At 46.7% G+C, this 13852-nt stretch overlaps 1 protein-coding gene across 1 annotated transcript in view; it reads right to left on the bottom strand.

The window, feature by feature from the left end:
* LOC132817653 (cyclic nucleotide-binding domain-containing protein 2-like) overlaps positions 1 to 13571 on the bottom strand; it is a 60291-nt gene extending 46720 nt beyond the window's left edge. The window contains exons 1-3 of the mRNA XM_060828153.1: positions 13371 to 13571; positions 4550 to 4582; positions 2951 to 3091 (exon numbers count right to left, since the gene is read on the bottom strand). Of these exons, the coding sequence (XP_060684136.1) occupies positions 2951 to 3091; positions 4550 to 4582; positions 13371 to 13571 (375 nt within the window). The remainder of the gene's footprint in view (positions 1 to 2950; positions 3092 to 4549; positions 4583 to 13370) is intronic.
* Between the last annotated feature and the right edge of the window lie 281 nt (positions 13572 to 13852).

Raw genomic sequence — 13852 nt, forward strand, 5'->3', positions numbered from 1 at the left:
TTGTGTCTGTGCTTGCGTGTGGATATGTGTGTGTGTATTTTTGTTTGTGCATGTGTGAGCATATGTGTGTGTATATTTGTGTCTGTGTGTGTGAGGATATGTGTGTGTGTATTTGTGTCTGTGAGTGTGTGAGAATATGTGTGTGTATTTATGTCTGTGCTTGCATATGGATATGTGTGTGTGTATTTGTGTTTGTGCATGTGTGAGCATATGTGTGTGTATATTTGTGTCTGTGTGTGTGTGGGGATATGTGTATGTTTGCCTCTGTGCGTGTGTGAGGATATGTGTGTGTGTATTTGTGTCTGTGTGTGTATGAGGATATGTGTGTGTGTGTATTTGTGTTTGTGCTTCTGTGAGCACGTGTGTGTATATTTGTGTGTCTGTGCGTGTGAGTGAGGATATGTGTGGGTGCATTTGTGTCTGTGAGTGTGTGAGCATATGTGTGTGTATATTTGTGTCTGTGCGTGTGCAAGGATATGTGTGTGTATATTTGTGTCTGTGCGTGTGTGAGGAGATGTGTGTGTGTATTTGTGTCTGTGCGTGTGAGTGAGGATATCTGTGTGTGTATTTGTGTCTGTGCGTGTGTGAGGATATGTGTGTGCATATTTGTGTCTGTGCGTGTGTGAGGATATGTGTGTGAATTTGTGTCTCTGCTTGCGTGTGGATATGTGTGTGTGTATTTGTGTTTGTGCATGTGTGAGCATATGTGTGTGTATATTTGTGTCTTTGCGTGTGTAAGGATATGTGTGCGTATATTTGTGTCTGTGCATGTGTGAGGAGATGTGTGTGTGTATTCGTGTCTGTGCGTGTGAGTGAGGATATCTGTGTGTGTATTTGTGTCTGTGCGTGTGTGAGGATATATGTGTGCATTTGTGTCTGTGCGTGTGTGAGGATATGTGTGTGAATTTGTGTCTGTGCTTGCGTGTGGATATGTGTGTGTGTATTTGTGTTTGTGCATGTGTGAGCATATGTGTGTGTATATTTGTGTCTGTGTGTGTAAGGATATGTGTGTGTATTTGTGTCTGTGTGTGAGTGAGGAGATGTGTGTGTGTATTGTGTCTGTGCGTGTGTGGGGATATGTATGTGTTTATTTGTATCTGTGCATGTGTGAGGAAATGTGTGTCTATTTGTGTCTGTGCGTGTGTAAGGATATGTGTGTGTATATTTGTGTGTGCGTGCGTGCGGATATGTATGTGTGTATTTGTGTCTGTGTGTGTGTGAGGAAATGTGTGTGTGTATTTGTGTCTGTGCGTGTGTGAGATTATGTGTGTGTGTATTTGTATCTGTGCGTGTGTGAGGATATGTGTGTATATTTGTGTCTGTGCGTGCATGTGGACATGTGTGTGTATTCGTGCTTGTGCGTGTGTGAGGATATGTGTGTGTATATTTGTGTCTGTTTGTGTGTGAGGATATGTGTGTGTATATTTGTGTCTGTGGTGTGTGAGCAGATTTGTGTGCATATTTGTGTCTGTGCGTGTGTGAGATTATGTGTGTGTGTATTTGTGTCTGTGCGTGCGTGAGGATATGTGTGTGTATTTGTGCCTGTGCTTGTGTGTGGATATGTGTGTGTGTATTTGTGTTTGTGCATCTGTGAGCATATGTGTGTGTATATATGTGTCTGTGCGTGTGAGTGAGGATATGTGTGTGTGTATTTTGTCTGTGAGTGTGCGAGCAAATGTGTGTGTATATTTGTGTCTGTGCGTGTGAATGAGGATAAATGTGTTTATATTTGTGTCTGTGCATGTGTGAGGATATGTGTATGCATATTTGTGTCTGTGCATGTGTGAGGATATGTGTATGCATATTTGTGTCTGTGCGTGTTCGAGGATATGTGTGTGTGTGTATTTGTGTCTGTACATGTGTGAGATTATGTGTGTGTGTATTTGTGTCTGTGCATGAGTGAGGATATATGTGTGTGTATTTGTGTCTGTGCGTGCCTGAGGATATGTGTATGTGTATTTGTGTTTGTGCGTGTGAGTGAGGATATCTGTGTGTGTATTTGTGTCTGTGCGTGTGTGAGGATATGTGTGTGCGTATTTGTGTCTGTGCGTGTGTGAGGATATGTGTGTGTATTTGTGTCTGTGCTTGCGTGTGGATATGTGTGTGTATTTGTGTTTGTGCATGTGTGAGCATATGTGTGTGTATATTTGTGTCTGTGCTTGTGAGTAAGGATATGTGTGTGTATATTTGTGTCTGCATTTGTGAGGATATGTGTGTGTGTAATTGTGTCTGTGCGTGTTTTAGGATATGTGTGTGTATTTGTGTCTGTATGTGTGTGAGGATATGTGTGTGCATATTTGTGTCTGTGCGTGTGTTAGGATATGTGTGTGTATTTGTGTTTGTATGTGTGTGAGGATATGTGTGTATTTGTGTCTGTGCATGTGTAAGGATATATGTGGGTTTGAAATATGCATCCCCAGTTTACATCTAGATTGCAACAATATAGATCGTAGATGATTTGAGCCAATAGGAAGGAACATTAGATTAAGAAGAGACAATCTCATGAATTAGTTAATGTAATAGGCCCCGAACCCTGTCAATTCCTGTCTTATAACATTCCACAGCCTCCACGATGTGCTGCCATTAGCTCAATGCAGCTTCCCTTTCCCAAGGCTCCCCCACCTCAGGCAGCTGTATTCCACCTGAATCATCAACAGGGGCTGCTCCCCTCACATAAGGGCCAGGGGTGAAAGCTGTTCAAAGGTCACAGGGGGTCTGGACAAAGGTCACATGGAGACACATTTTCTATTGGTGAAGGGTGATGAATGAACGGAGGCAGGTTCAACTCTGGGAATCAGGGAATAGTTATTTGAAGAGGTAACATTGACCAGGCCACAGGGAAAGGAAAGGGATAAGTTGCTCTTACAGAGGGTGAGTCCAGGCTGGGCGGGATGAATGGACTCCTCCTACGCAGTAGTCAGTCTATGATTCCACAGATAAATGGCCTTACCTCTTCAGTCTGCTGCTTGCTGGCATATTTTGCCAATGTCGCCCAGACCTCCATGAAGGCTCTCGACGCTACGCGTAGATGCATACAGACCCGACACATCAAAACCACTTTCTTTGCCACAACACGGAATGTCTGCTGGACCTGGCAGAACAAGGTCTGGACGTAAGGATGAGCCACCAAGATCCATCCGCTGTCACCGGTCCGCACAGCACAGCAAACAGGAATTCATTACCCACCCACCCCGCACCCTACCCCCCCCACTTCGCTGACCCAGAGCCTGGACACTTATAACAGGCTGTCAGCACATCCATCCAACAGCAGAGCAGAAAGGAGGTGCATTTACATAGCACCTTCGTATCCATTCCCAAACACCTTCACAGCCAAATGAGGTCCCTCTGAATTACAGCCACTGGAGGTAAAGCCAATTCATGCACAGCAGGCTCCCATTAATAACGATGAGATAATAACCAGATATTCTCTCATGGTGAGGGATAAATATTGGTCAGGACGCTGGGTGGGAGGGGACTTTTTAAAATGAAGTCAATCTTCATCCACACACTCCCGCAGCCTTCTTCCATAGATACCGTGGGATTTTGTAATGGCCAACTTGAGAGAAGAGGTTGAGTCTTAATTTAACATCTCGTCAAAAGACAGCCCATCTTGCAGTGGAGCACTCCGTCAGTACTGTACAGGGAGTTGTACCTTGGGTTATCCAGTCAGGGCTCCTGAGTGGAATTGAATCTGCAATCTTCTGTCTCGGGGGCAGGATGTGACACAAGGGAGACTGACGTGAGGGAAGTGGGGTTGGCTTTAATGTCCAGCCCGTATGTTAATGTCATAGGGTCATAGAGATGGACAGCACAGAAACAGACCCTTCGGTCCAACTCATCCATGCCGACCAGATATCCCAAACAAATCTAATCCCATTTGCCAAGCACTTGGCCCAAATCCCTCCAAACCCTTCCTATTCATATACCCATCCAGATGCCTTTTAAATGTTGTTATTGTACCAGCCTCCACCACATCCTCTGGCAGCTCATTCCATACAGACACCACCCTCTGTGTAAAAAAGTTGTCCCTCAGATCCCTTTTAAATCTTTCCCCTGTCACCCTAGACCCTCTAGTTCTAGACTCCCCCACCCCAGGGAAATGTCTATTTACCCTATCCATGTCCCTCATGATTTAATCAATCTCTCGAAGATCACTGATCAGCCTCGGACACAGACACATAGCTGATCAGGCTCTGAGATCCCCGGCCACTCCCAGATGCTGTGTGCAGTCCCAGTGATGTGTAACTGCTCCTGCGCTGGTCATTTCTCTTTGACTCCAGAAACGAGACCCTTTGGCCTGACCCATCTGTGCTGACTCGTCCATTCCCTGAGGTGAACTTTCAGAGGCCCGTTTTGTTGGGTGGAGGGTGGGAATGGCCTCCCACGTTGCGATCACTTGTGACATTTTCGCGATCCCCAGCCGAGTGCTCCCTGACGGGCAGTGTGGTTTGGGATCGCACTATGCCAGCCCGCGCAGCCCCGGCCATTTTGGGGCTGGCTGGAAGCCCGGACACAGTCAACTTCAGATAAAATCAAATCCCTAACTCACCGCGACCTCTTCCCTTGGATGGTGATGTGTTGCCTGTGGAGGGAAAGGCAGAATTGAGAAGAGTGAAACAGCAGCTTGGAACAATCAACAATCCAACTGGTTGAGAGGGAAGTAGTCTTGTGTTTCATTCCTGAGGAAGCGCCCATTCCCCCCTGACCTACCCACCTCTGTTTGTCAACCCACGATCGCCACAGGGGGCAGGACAGCTGGCCTGGGCCTGGGGTTGGGAGGAGAACGGGAGCACTAGAGGGACTCAGTGGAGGTCCGTGCGGGGAGAGAGAAAGCCGAGCCAACGTTTCCAGGCGGCTTCCAAAGGAAGTTCACCGGATCTCCCGGAATGTCGGCCCTGCTTTCTCTCTCCGCCAGTGGGCCAAGTCTCTCCAACGATTCCTGTTTCCTCGGTCCGATCTCTTGGCGTCCGCAGTTTGGGTTTGGACTTTCCTCAATCCGATGCCTCACTCGGTGCGAGAGCCTTTTGGGGCTGGGAGGGCCGGGAGGTCAGCTTTAAAGGAGCTGCAACTCCCTCTCCCCTTCCCAGCCACCGCCCACCCAGCCATTTCGATCGGTGGGGCCTCACGCCAGCCAACCTGACTGGGCCAGGCTCCGGGCCTGCAACCACAGTGTAGGCCTAGCCTCCAGGTCATTGAGTGTAGGTCGCACTCCCCCACCCCATTTGATGGTTCTGGCACTCTGCCGTGTACAGGACGTTACCGGGGTACGTGATCTGAATAAGCAATGGCCCGTTGCAGGGGCTGGGGGGAGTTGGGAAAAGGGATGAATGCACCGCACTGCCCAGAAACAGAAGTGTGCACAGTGTAAACCTGACTCTTCAGTCCGGGGGGAAGGGGCTGGCCATGGTCAGGACAAAGTTGGCAAGGGTTTTGTAAAGGGCATCAGGAGTTTGAGCTCAACAGACTGCAGTCAGGCTTGGGGGGAGCAGCAGGAACAGGGAGTGCAATAGAATGAGAGAGGACCAGTCTCTGACATTCATTCATGGGATGAGGGTGTTGCTGGTGTCCATTGCCCATCCGTAATTGCCCAGAGGGCAGTTAAGAGTCAACCACATTGCTGTGAGTCTCGAGTCACATGTAGGCCAGACTGGGTCAGGATGACAGTTTCCTTCCCTGAAGTGAACCAGATTGTTTCTTAGGAACAATTGACAACAGTTACATCGCCATGATTAGCCGAGCTTTTTATTCCAGATTTTAAAACTGACCTTCAATTTCAATGTGCCACTGTGAGATGTGAAGCCATTTCCTCACACCATTAGCTTGGGACTCTGGATTACTATGTAGGTATGAGAGAGGAGGGAGTGAGGCAGCGAGGGGCATAACCACAGAGACAGGAGTGTGACAGGGAACGTGTGACAGAGACTGACAGGAAGAGAGATGGAGAGGGTGATGAACGTGACAGACTGAGTGTTACAGGGAGTGTCAGAACATGAGTGTGTGACAGGGAGCGTATGAGATGGTGTGTAACAGGGAGTGTGTGAGGTGGTGTGTGACAAGGAGTGTGTAAGATAGTGTGTGACAGGGAGTGTGTAAGATGGAGTGTGACAGGGAGTGTATGAGATGGTGTGTGACAGGAAGTGTGTAAGATGGAGTGTGACAGGGAGTGTGTGAGATGGAGTGTGACAGGGAGTGTGTGAGATGGAGTGTGACAGGGAGTGTGTAAGATGGTGTGTGACAGGGAGTGTATGAGATGGAGTGTGACAGGGAGTGTGTGAGATGGAGTGTGACAGGGAGTGTGTGAGATGCTGTGTGACAGGGAGTGTGTAAGATGGTGTGTGACAGGGAGTGTATGAGATGGAGTATGACAGGGAGTGTGTGAGATGGTGTGTGACAGGGAGTGTGTGAGATGGAGTGTGACAGGGAGTGTGTAAGATGGTGTGTGACAGGGAGTGTATGAGATGGTGTGTGACAGGGAGTGTGTGAGATGGAGTGTGACAGGGAGTGTGTGAGATGGTGTGTGACAGGGAGTGTGTGAGATGGAGTGTGACAGGGAGTGTGTAAGATGGTGTGTGATAGCGAGTATGACAAGGAGTGTGAGTGTGTGAGATGTGGCTGGTGGTCAGACATGAAGCAGTGAGGCTGGGACTGACTGGCACTCCCTGATATCAGACTCTGAGCAATCTAACAGTGTGCTGATTGTTTTTAACCCTCACTCTGATTGTGTAATTTTCATTATATGAACAAACAGCATTTTCACTTCAACCGCATGAATAAAAGAATCATGACACTGACTCACATGGTGATCGGACTCTTCATTATCGAGTGTGGACTCCTGTGGAATAAAAGGAAGTAGGATTTGAACTCGCAACAGAAACAAATGAAACATTAGACTGTCACATCAGAGGAGCATGTCAGGAAATGTTGGTGCAAACGACAGCAGCTAAATTCACCCAGAAATATTATAAACAATATATTGCCCATGTATTGTTTAAAGACACGAAGCTTGACTCCATCCTGTTCGAAGATATCTGCTTGATTGGCACTCCATCTTCCACCTCCGACATTCACTCCTTCCACACCTGGCACACAGTGCGTACCATCTATAAGATGCGCTGCAGAAATTCACCAAGACGCGTTGGTGAATTCACCAACACCTTCCAAACCACCAACATTTATCATCTAGAAGGACTAGGGAGGCAGATACATGGGAACACCACCATTTGCAAGTTCCCCTCCAAGCCACTCACCATTCTGACTTGGAAATATATTGGTATTCCTTCAGAGTCATTGGAAATCTTTTTCTGCCAGAACTGTACCTGTAGTTACCCCGTGTACTTAACAATCCAAAAAGGTTACTTGCCAATATCTTCTCAAGCGAAATAAATGCTGACCTTATCTACAACACTCACATGCCAAAATAAATTGAAATGTATCTATAATTGCTAACTGTAGCTGTTTAATGTTTGTCATTTTTGATTCTTTGAGTAAATACTCGTTACCTTACTCCACGTTTTCCCAATTGCCATTTGCTAACTATTTCACAAATGAAATTGCACTTCATTTTTGTGCCAATCTCACGCAGACTAAAACATGATCGATGAAACAGGACTTCAGTGGAAAATGTTCACATGGAAATATTCTATGGACAAGGAAGATCAGTGACCCTGTTTGTATCGTCCACTAAATGCGGTGTGTGCTGCCTTATCTACAAGGTGGAGGTCAATTAAAACTTTCCAAATTCAAATGAATAGATTTTTGTTGGGTAAGGGTTTTATGGAATATGATATCAAGGTGAATAAACATAATCAAGGCACAGAGCAGCCATGACACAGCTGAATTGTGGAACTGGCTTTATGAAGGCTGAATGGCCTCCTCCTGTTCCCATGTTTCACAGCATTGTGAACACTACATTATCCAGCAGTAACATTTGCTTTCACACCCATGAACCATGGCCACCATGATCATGGCAGGTCAGCTTCACTTGTTGCTTGCTCCCCTGATTCCCTGAGAGGCTACAGATCTGTCCCAGCCTGAAGCACATTCACCGATGGAGCATCCACCACTTCCCGGGGCCTGGGATTCCAGGCATTCACAACCCTCTGATGGAGCCGTATAGAGTCGTACAGCATTCAAACAACTCAACCGTGATGACCATGTTCCCAAACTGAACTAGTCCCACTTGCCTGCTCCTGGCCCAAACCTTTCCTATTCTTGCACCTATCCAAATACCTTTTAAACCTTGCACCTGTACCCGCATCTAACACTTCCGCTGGAAGTTCACTCCACACACGTACCACCCTCTGATTGAAAACGTTACCCCTCAGGCCCCTTTTAAACCTTTCTCCTTTCACCTTCAAACTGTGACCCCTAGTTTTGAACTGCCGCGCCTTAGGGTGCTTGCTAGTCTTCTTATCTGTGACCTCATGATTTTATTAACCTCTATAAGGGCACCCCTCTATCCACTATGCTCCAATGAAAAACACCCCAGCCTATTCAGCCTCTCCTTGTGACTCAACCCCTCCAGTCTCGGCAACGTCCTGGTCAATCTTTTTTGAACCCTCTCCAATTTAGTAACATCCTTCCTAAAGCATGATAATCAGAATGGTACACAGTACTCCAAAGGTGGTCTTGCCAACATTCTGTGCAACCTCAACATGATGTCCCAACTCCTGTACCCAATGGCCTCAGCAATGAAGGAAAGCATGCTAAGTGCTTGCTTAACCACCTTGTGCACCTGTGTTGCAACTTTCAAAGAACTACGTACCTGAACCCCTGAGTTTCTCTGTCCAACAACACTACTCAAAGTCCCACACCACGGAGTTCTAAGGGAGATAGCTGAAGAGATAGTGGGGGCGTTAGTGGTGATCTTTCAGGAATCGTTAGAATCAGGGAGGGTCCCAGAGGAGTGGAAAATCGTTAATGTTACATTTCCATTAAAAAGGGGAGGAAGGAAGGAGATGGAAAATTACAGACTGATTAGCCTAACCTCAGGTGTGGGTAGGATCCTGGAATCCATTGTCAGATTTCTGAATATTTGGAAGTGCATGGTCAAATAGGGCAAAGTCAGCTTGGTTTCATCAAGGGGAGGTCATGCCTGACAAATCTGTTCGAATTCTTTGAGGAAGTAACTTTATTGTTTGCCAGCTTCTCCTTACAGCCTTTCTTAAGTAAAGACACAACATTTGCTCCTGCTCTAGTTCTCCGGCACCTCACCTGTTGATATAGATGATACAAAACATCTCTGCTAGTGCCCCTATAATTTATTCTCTAACTTCCTACAAACTCCTGCGATTTACATGATCAGGCCCTGAAGAGATATCCATTTATGGTTTTGTTTTTAAAAACCTCCTCCTCTGTAAGGTGGACTGTTTTCAAGACATCGATCCTAACTTCCCCCGAATTCTCTAGCTGCTATTTCTTTCTCCACAGTATACACCGACACAAAATATTCATTTAGTCTCCCCCATCTCCTGTAGTTCCACATATAGACAGCCTTGTTGATCTTTAATGGGCCCTTACCTCTCCCTAGTTGCTCCTCATGTACTTGTAGAATCTCTTTGAATTATTCTTAACCTTATCTACCAAGGCTACTTCATTTCTCCTTTTTAGGCCTTCTGATTTCCATCTTAAGAATGCACCTACACCCCTCTTAATCTCCAGCAGATTCAATTGATCCCAGTTGTCTATATCAATATATGACTCCTTCTTATTCTTGACCAGAGCCTCAATAACTTTATTCATCCATTGTACCCTCATCTTACCAGCCTTACCCTGCACTTTCACAAGAACATAATGCCTCGAAACTCCTGCGATCTCACTTGCGAAAGCCTCACACTTGCCAGTCAACCCTTTACGTGCAAACAATCTACTCCAATCAACTTTTCTAAGTTTCCGTCTCACACCATCAAAACCTGTCTCACTCCAATTACGGAGCATAAGCTTCATACAAGGCACGATGGCACAGTGGTTAGCACTGCTACCTCGCAGCACCAAAGACCTGGGTTCAATTCCTGCCTCAGGCAACTGTCTGTGTGGAGTTTGCACGTTCTCCCTGTGTCTGCGTGAGGTGCTCTGGCTTCCTCCCACAGTCCACAAAAGTGCAGGTTAGGTGAATTGGTCACGCTATGTTGCCCATAGTGTTAGGTGAAGGGATGGGTTGCTCTTCAGAGGGTTGGTGTGGACTTGTTGGGCCAAAGGGCCTGTTTCCACACTGGAAGTAATCTAATCATATCCTTTTCCATAATTATTCTAAAACTAATAGAATTATGATCACAGGTTCCAAAGTGCTCTCCCACTAATGAACACCATTGCAGTTACTGACCCTGGTTCATTCAGCTTACACCAGTCACCCTCCAAATTTATTGGGCACAAAGACATAAAAGGTATAGTTAGTAAGTTTGCAGATGATGCCAAAATTGGACAGCGAAGAAGGTTACAATGGGATCTTTACCAGATGGGTCAATGGGCTGAGAAGTGGCAGGTGGAGTTTAATTCAGATAAATGTGAGGTGCTGCATTTTGGGAAAGCAAATCTTAGCAGGACTAATGCACTTAATGGTAAGGTCCTAGGGAGTGTTGCTGAACAAAGAGACCTTGGAGTGCAGATTCACAGCTCCTTGAAAGTGGAGTCGCAGGTAGATAGGATAGTGAAGAAGGCGTTTGGTATGTTCTCTTTTATTGGTCAGAGTATTGAGTACAGGAGTTGGGAGGTCATGTTGCGGCTGTACAGGACATTGGTTAGGCCACTATTGGAACATTGCGTGCAATTCTAGTCTCCTTCCTTTCGGAAAGATGTTGTGAAACTTGAAAGGGTTCAGAAAAGATTTACAAGGATGTTGCCAGGGTTGGAGGGTTTGAGCTATAGGGAGAGGCTGAACAGGCTGGGGCTGTTTTCCCCGGAGCTTTGGAGGCTGAGGGGTGACCTTATAGAGGTTTACAAAATTATGAGGGTCATGGATAGGATAAATAAACAAAGTCTTTTCCTTAGGGTGGGGGAGTTCAGAACTAGAGGGCATAGGTTTAGGGTGAGAGGGGAAAGATATAAAAGAGACCTAAGGGGCAACATTTTCATGCAGAGGGTGGTACGAGTATGGAATGAGCTGCCAGAGGACGTGGTGGAGGCTGGTACAATTACAACATTTAAGAGGCATTTGGATGGGTATATAAATAGGAAGGGTTTGGAGGGATATGGGCCGGGTGCTGGCAAGTGGGACTAGATTGGATTGGGATATCTGGTCGGCATGGACAGGTTGGACCGAAGGGTCTGTTTCCATGCTTTACATCTCAGTGACTCTAAGACCTTTCTCCTTTTCTGCTACCCTGTAGGTAGATGGCTTGAGTAGTTACAAATCCAACTGTCCTATTAGTCAGGGGTACTCATGACTGTCTGCAGGCTATATCCTGTTGTAACATGTATGGGTTTGTGAGAAACAGAGTACACTAACTTGCACCATCCACCTTCCTTCCTTCCTTCCTCCTTCGCAGGACCCTCATCACTCCAGCTCCACAAAGGGTTGGGATGTGGCAGCTAAAAGACAAGAAACACTTGGGTTTTTTTCTCCAAAGGGGACAAATCTCGTCCATCAAATTAAAGCAAAATACCACAGATGCTGGAAATATGAGAATGGAGAAAGTCAGCAGGTCCAGTGGCATGTCTGGACAGAGGCAGAGTTTAATGTTCTGAAATGGTCCTTCTTTGGAACAGGAAGAAGCTGGGAAACCTATTAATTACACAAAACATCGACATTGTGTGCCGAACAGCTTTAGCGTAGTTCTGCCAGCTCAACAAGGCAAACAAGAATCACATGTTGTTGCTTAAATTGGGACATTGTACAATGGTCCTGGTATTGTGGTTTTTGGATAATGCAGTATGGCAATACGAAATGCAAAGTCATCTTGCCGAAGGAAATTGCATTAAATGCACCAATGATAAGGTATTAGAAAAAATTGAGTTCTATTAAAATCTTATATGAATGTCAATATTCTAGAGCAGACTAAAAGTTAAACTTTTTCTACATGAAAGATTAAGATTCTACAGTCCCAGAAGACCGTAGGGCTGCTCTATCATTAGTGAGAGAAAGATAACTAGTGGGGGTTTAACCTGCTTCATCTCAGCCCTGAATGATTAACCTCAGGCTGTACGGTTCTGGTTTTGATTCCACAGACAGGGGGAAACAACCTCTCAGTGCCGAACCAATCAGGCCTCTTCAGGATCTTGTAAGTTTTAATGAAATCATCTCTCTCTTTCTAAACTCTGAGTATAGAGAGCCAGTTAACTCAGCTTCTTATCATTGCACTACCTTCTCATAACAGGTATAAATCCAGTGAATCTTCACAATACTTCATCCAATCCTTCCTTCGATATGGAGGTCAAAATAGTGATCCTGCTGGGGTCCCACCAAAGTCCTGTAACAACTGTAGCAAGTTTGCCCTATTCTTGCATTCCAATTATTGCAAACTGCAATAACATCCCATGTGCCAGTTGCCACCTGAATTTCTTGCAGTACCTGTTAGCTTGTCACCGTCTCGGAAACATTGTAATTCTCCCCGAACATCAATGTTTTGAAGCATCAACAATCTTTTTACGAAGTATTACTAAAATGAATAACCTCACAGCTCCCTGTACTATATTCCATTTGCTGTCTTGTTGCCCACTCCCGGCCTGCAACCGCTGTTTGTCTTCCTCACAACTTAAGAGTCTCACCGACCTTTGTACAATCAGTAAATATAAATACATGACTTTTTGTTTAAGCTTTTTAGATGAGATTCCCTACAGGCCCTTTGGCCCAACAAGTCCACACTGACCCTCCGAAGAGCAACCGACCCAGACCCATTCCCCTACACCTAACACTATGGACAATTTAGCATGGCCAATTCAGCAGACCCACACATCGTTCGACTGTGGGAGGAAACCAGAGTACTCAGAGGATAGCCACGCAGACACGGGAGAACATGCTAACTCCAAGGCAGGAATTGAACCCAGGTCCTCTGACACTGTGAGGCAGCAGTGCTAACCACTGAGCCACCATGCCAGATTGCATAGATCGTAAAAAGCTAAAGTGTGGGATTGCCCACCACTGCAGCCTGCCTGGGAAAATGCCCAGTTGACCCCCACTCTCTGCAAGGTTAGGGGGGGGAGGGACACAGGCTCAAGAGCCAACAGAGGCACTCAGGGCCGAGTGGCCTCCCTCCTGTGGGAAGGGGAGGACCTGGATTTCAGTAGAATCGAGGGAGTCGAGATGCTAAGTTGGTGATGGGGAGGGGGGGCAGGACTCGAGGAGGTAATTAGTGAGCAAGTCAGAATCTGAAAGGAGCATGAGGGTGGAGGTGAAATGCTGGACTGGATTTGATCTGAAGGGAGAGCTCGGTTACTTGGCTACTGAAACTCCCGCGGGGATGGGTCGCTGCCACTCGGCTGCTCTCCCTCGAGATGTCCGAGCTGTCTCCGGAGGTGCTCATCGCCTTATTTCTGGTGCATTCACTCTCGGCCACACGGGGTCCGCTCCGAGGGGTGGGGGGGAACAGAGGCGACTTTCGAAATGCAGCCGCGCAGTTCGGAATTGGAACCGGCATGGCACGCTCCCCACCTCCACCCCACCATCACCACCGCCACCGTGCTGCAGCAGGGAGGGTCCTGGCCGGCTTTAGGGGCTTCCTTCACCTCTTACCACCCTTTTCCCAAATGCACAACCTACAGAGAGAGAGAGAGAGGCAGTGAGCGAGCAATTCTGAGTCTGTCTTCAGCCTCCAGCTTCTCCCTCTGTAATCTGACCCCAGCTAGTTGGGAAAGTGCAAGATAATTGCCCCCCCTCCCCCCCACCAAAATGCCTCATAACCCCAGCAAGGTGTGCTAA

The sequence above is a fragment of the Hemiscyllium ocellatum genome, chromosome 7, assembly GCF_020745735.1.
Source record: "Hemiscyllium ocellatum isolate sHemOce1 chromosome 7, sHemOce1.pat.X.cur, whole genome shotgun sequence".
NCBI classification, from domain to species: domain Eukaryota; kingdom Metazoa; phylum Chordata; class Chondrichthyes; order Orectolobiformes; family Hemiscylliidae; genus Hemiscyllium; species Hemiscyllium ocellatum.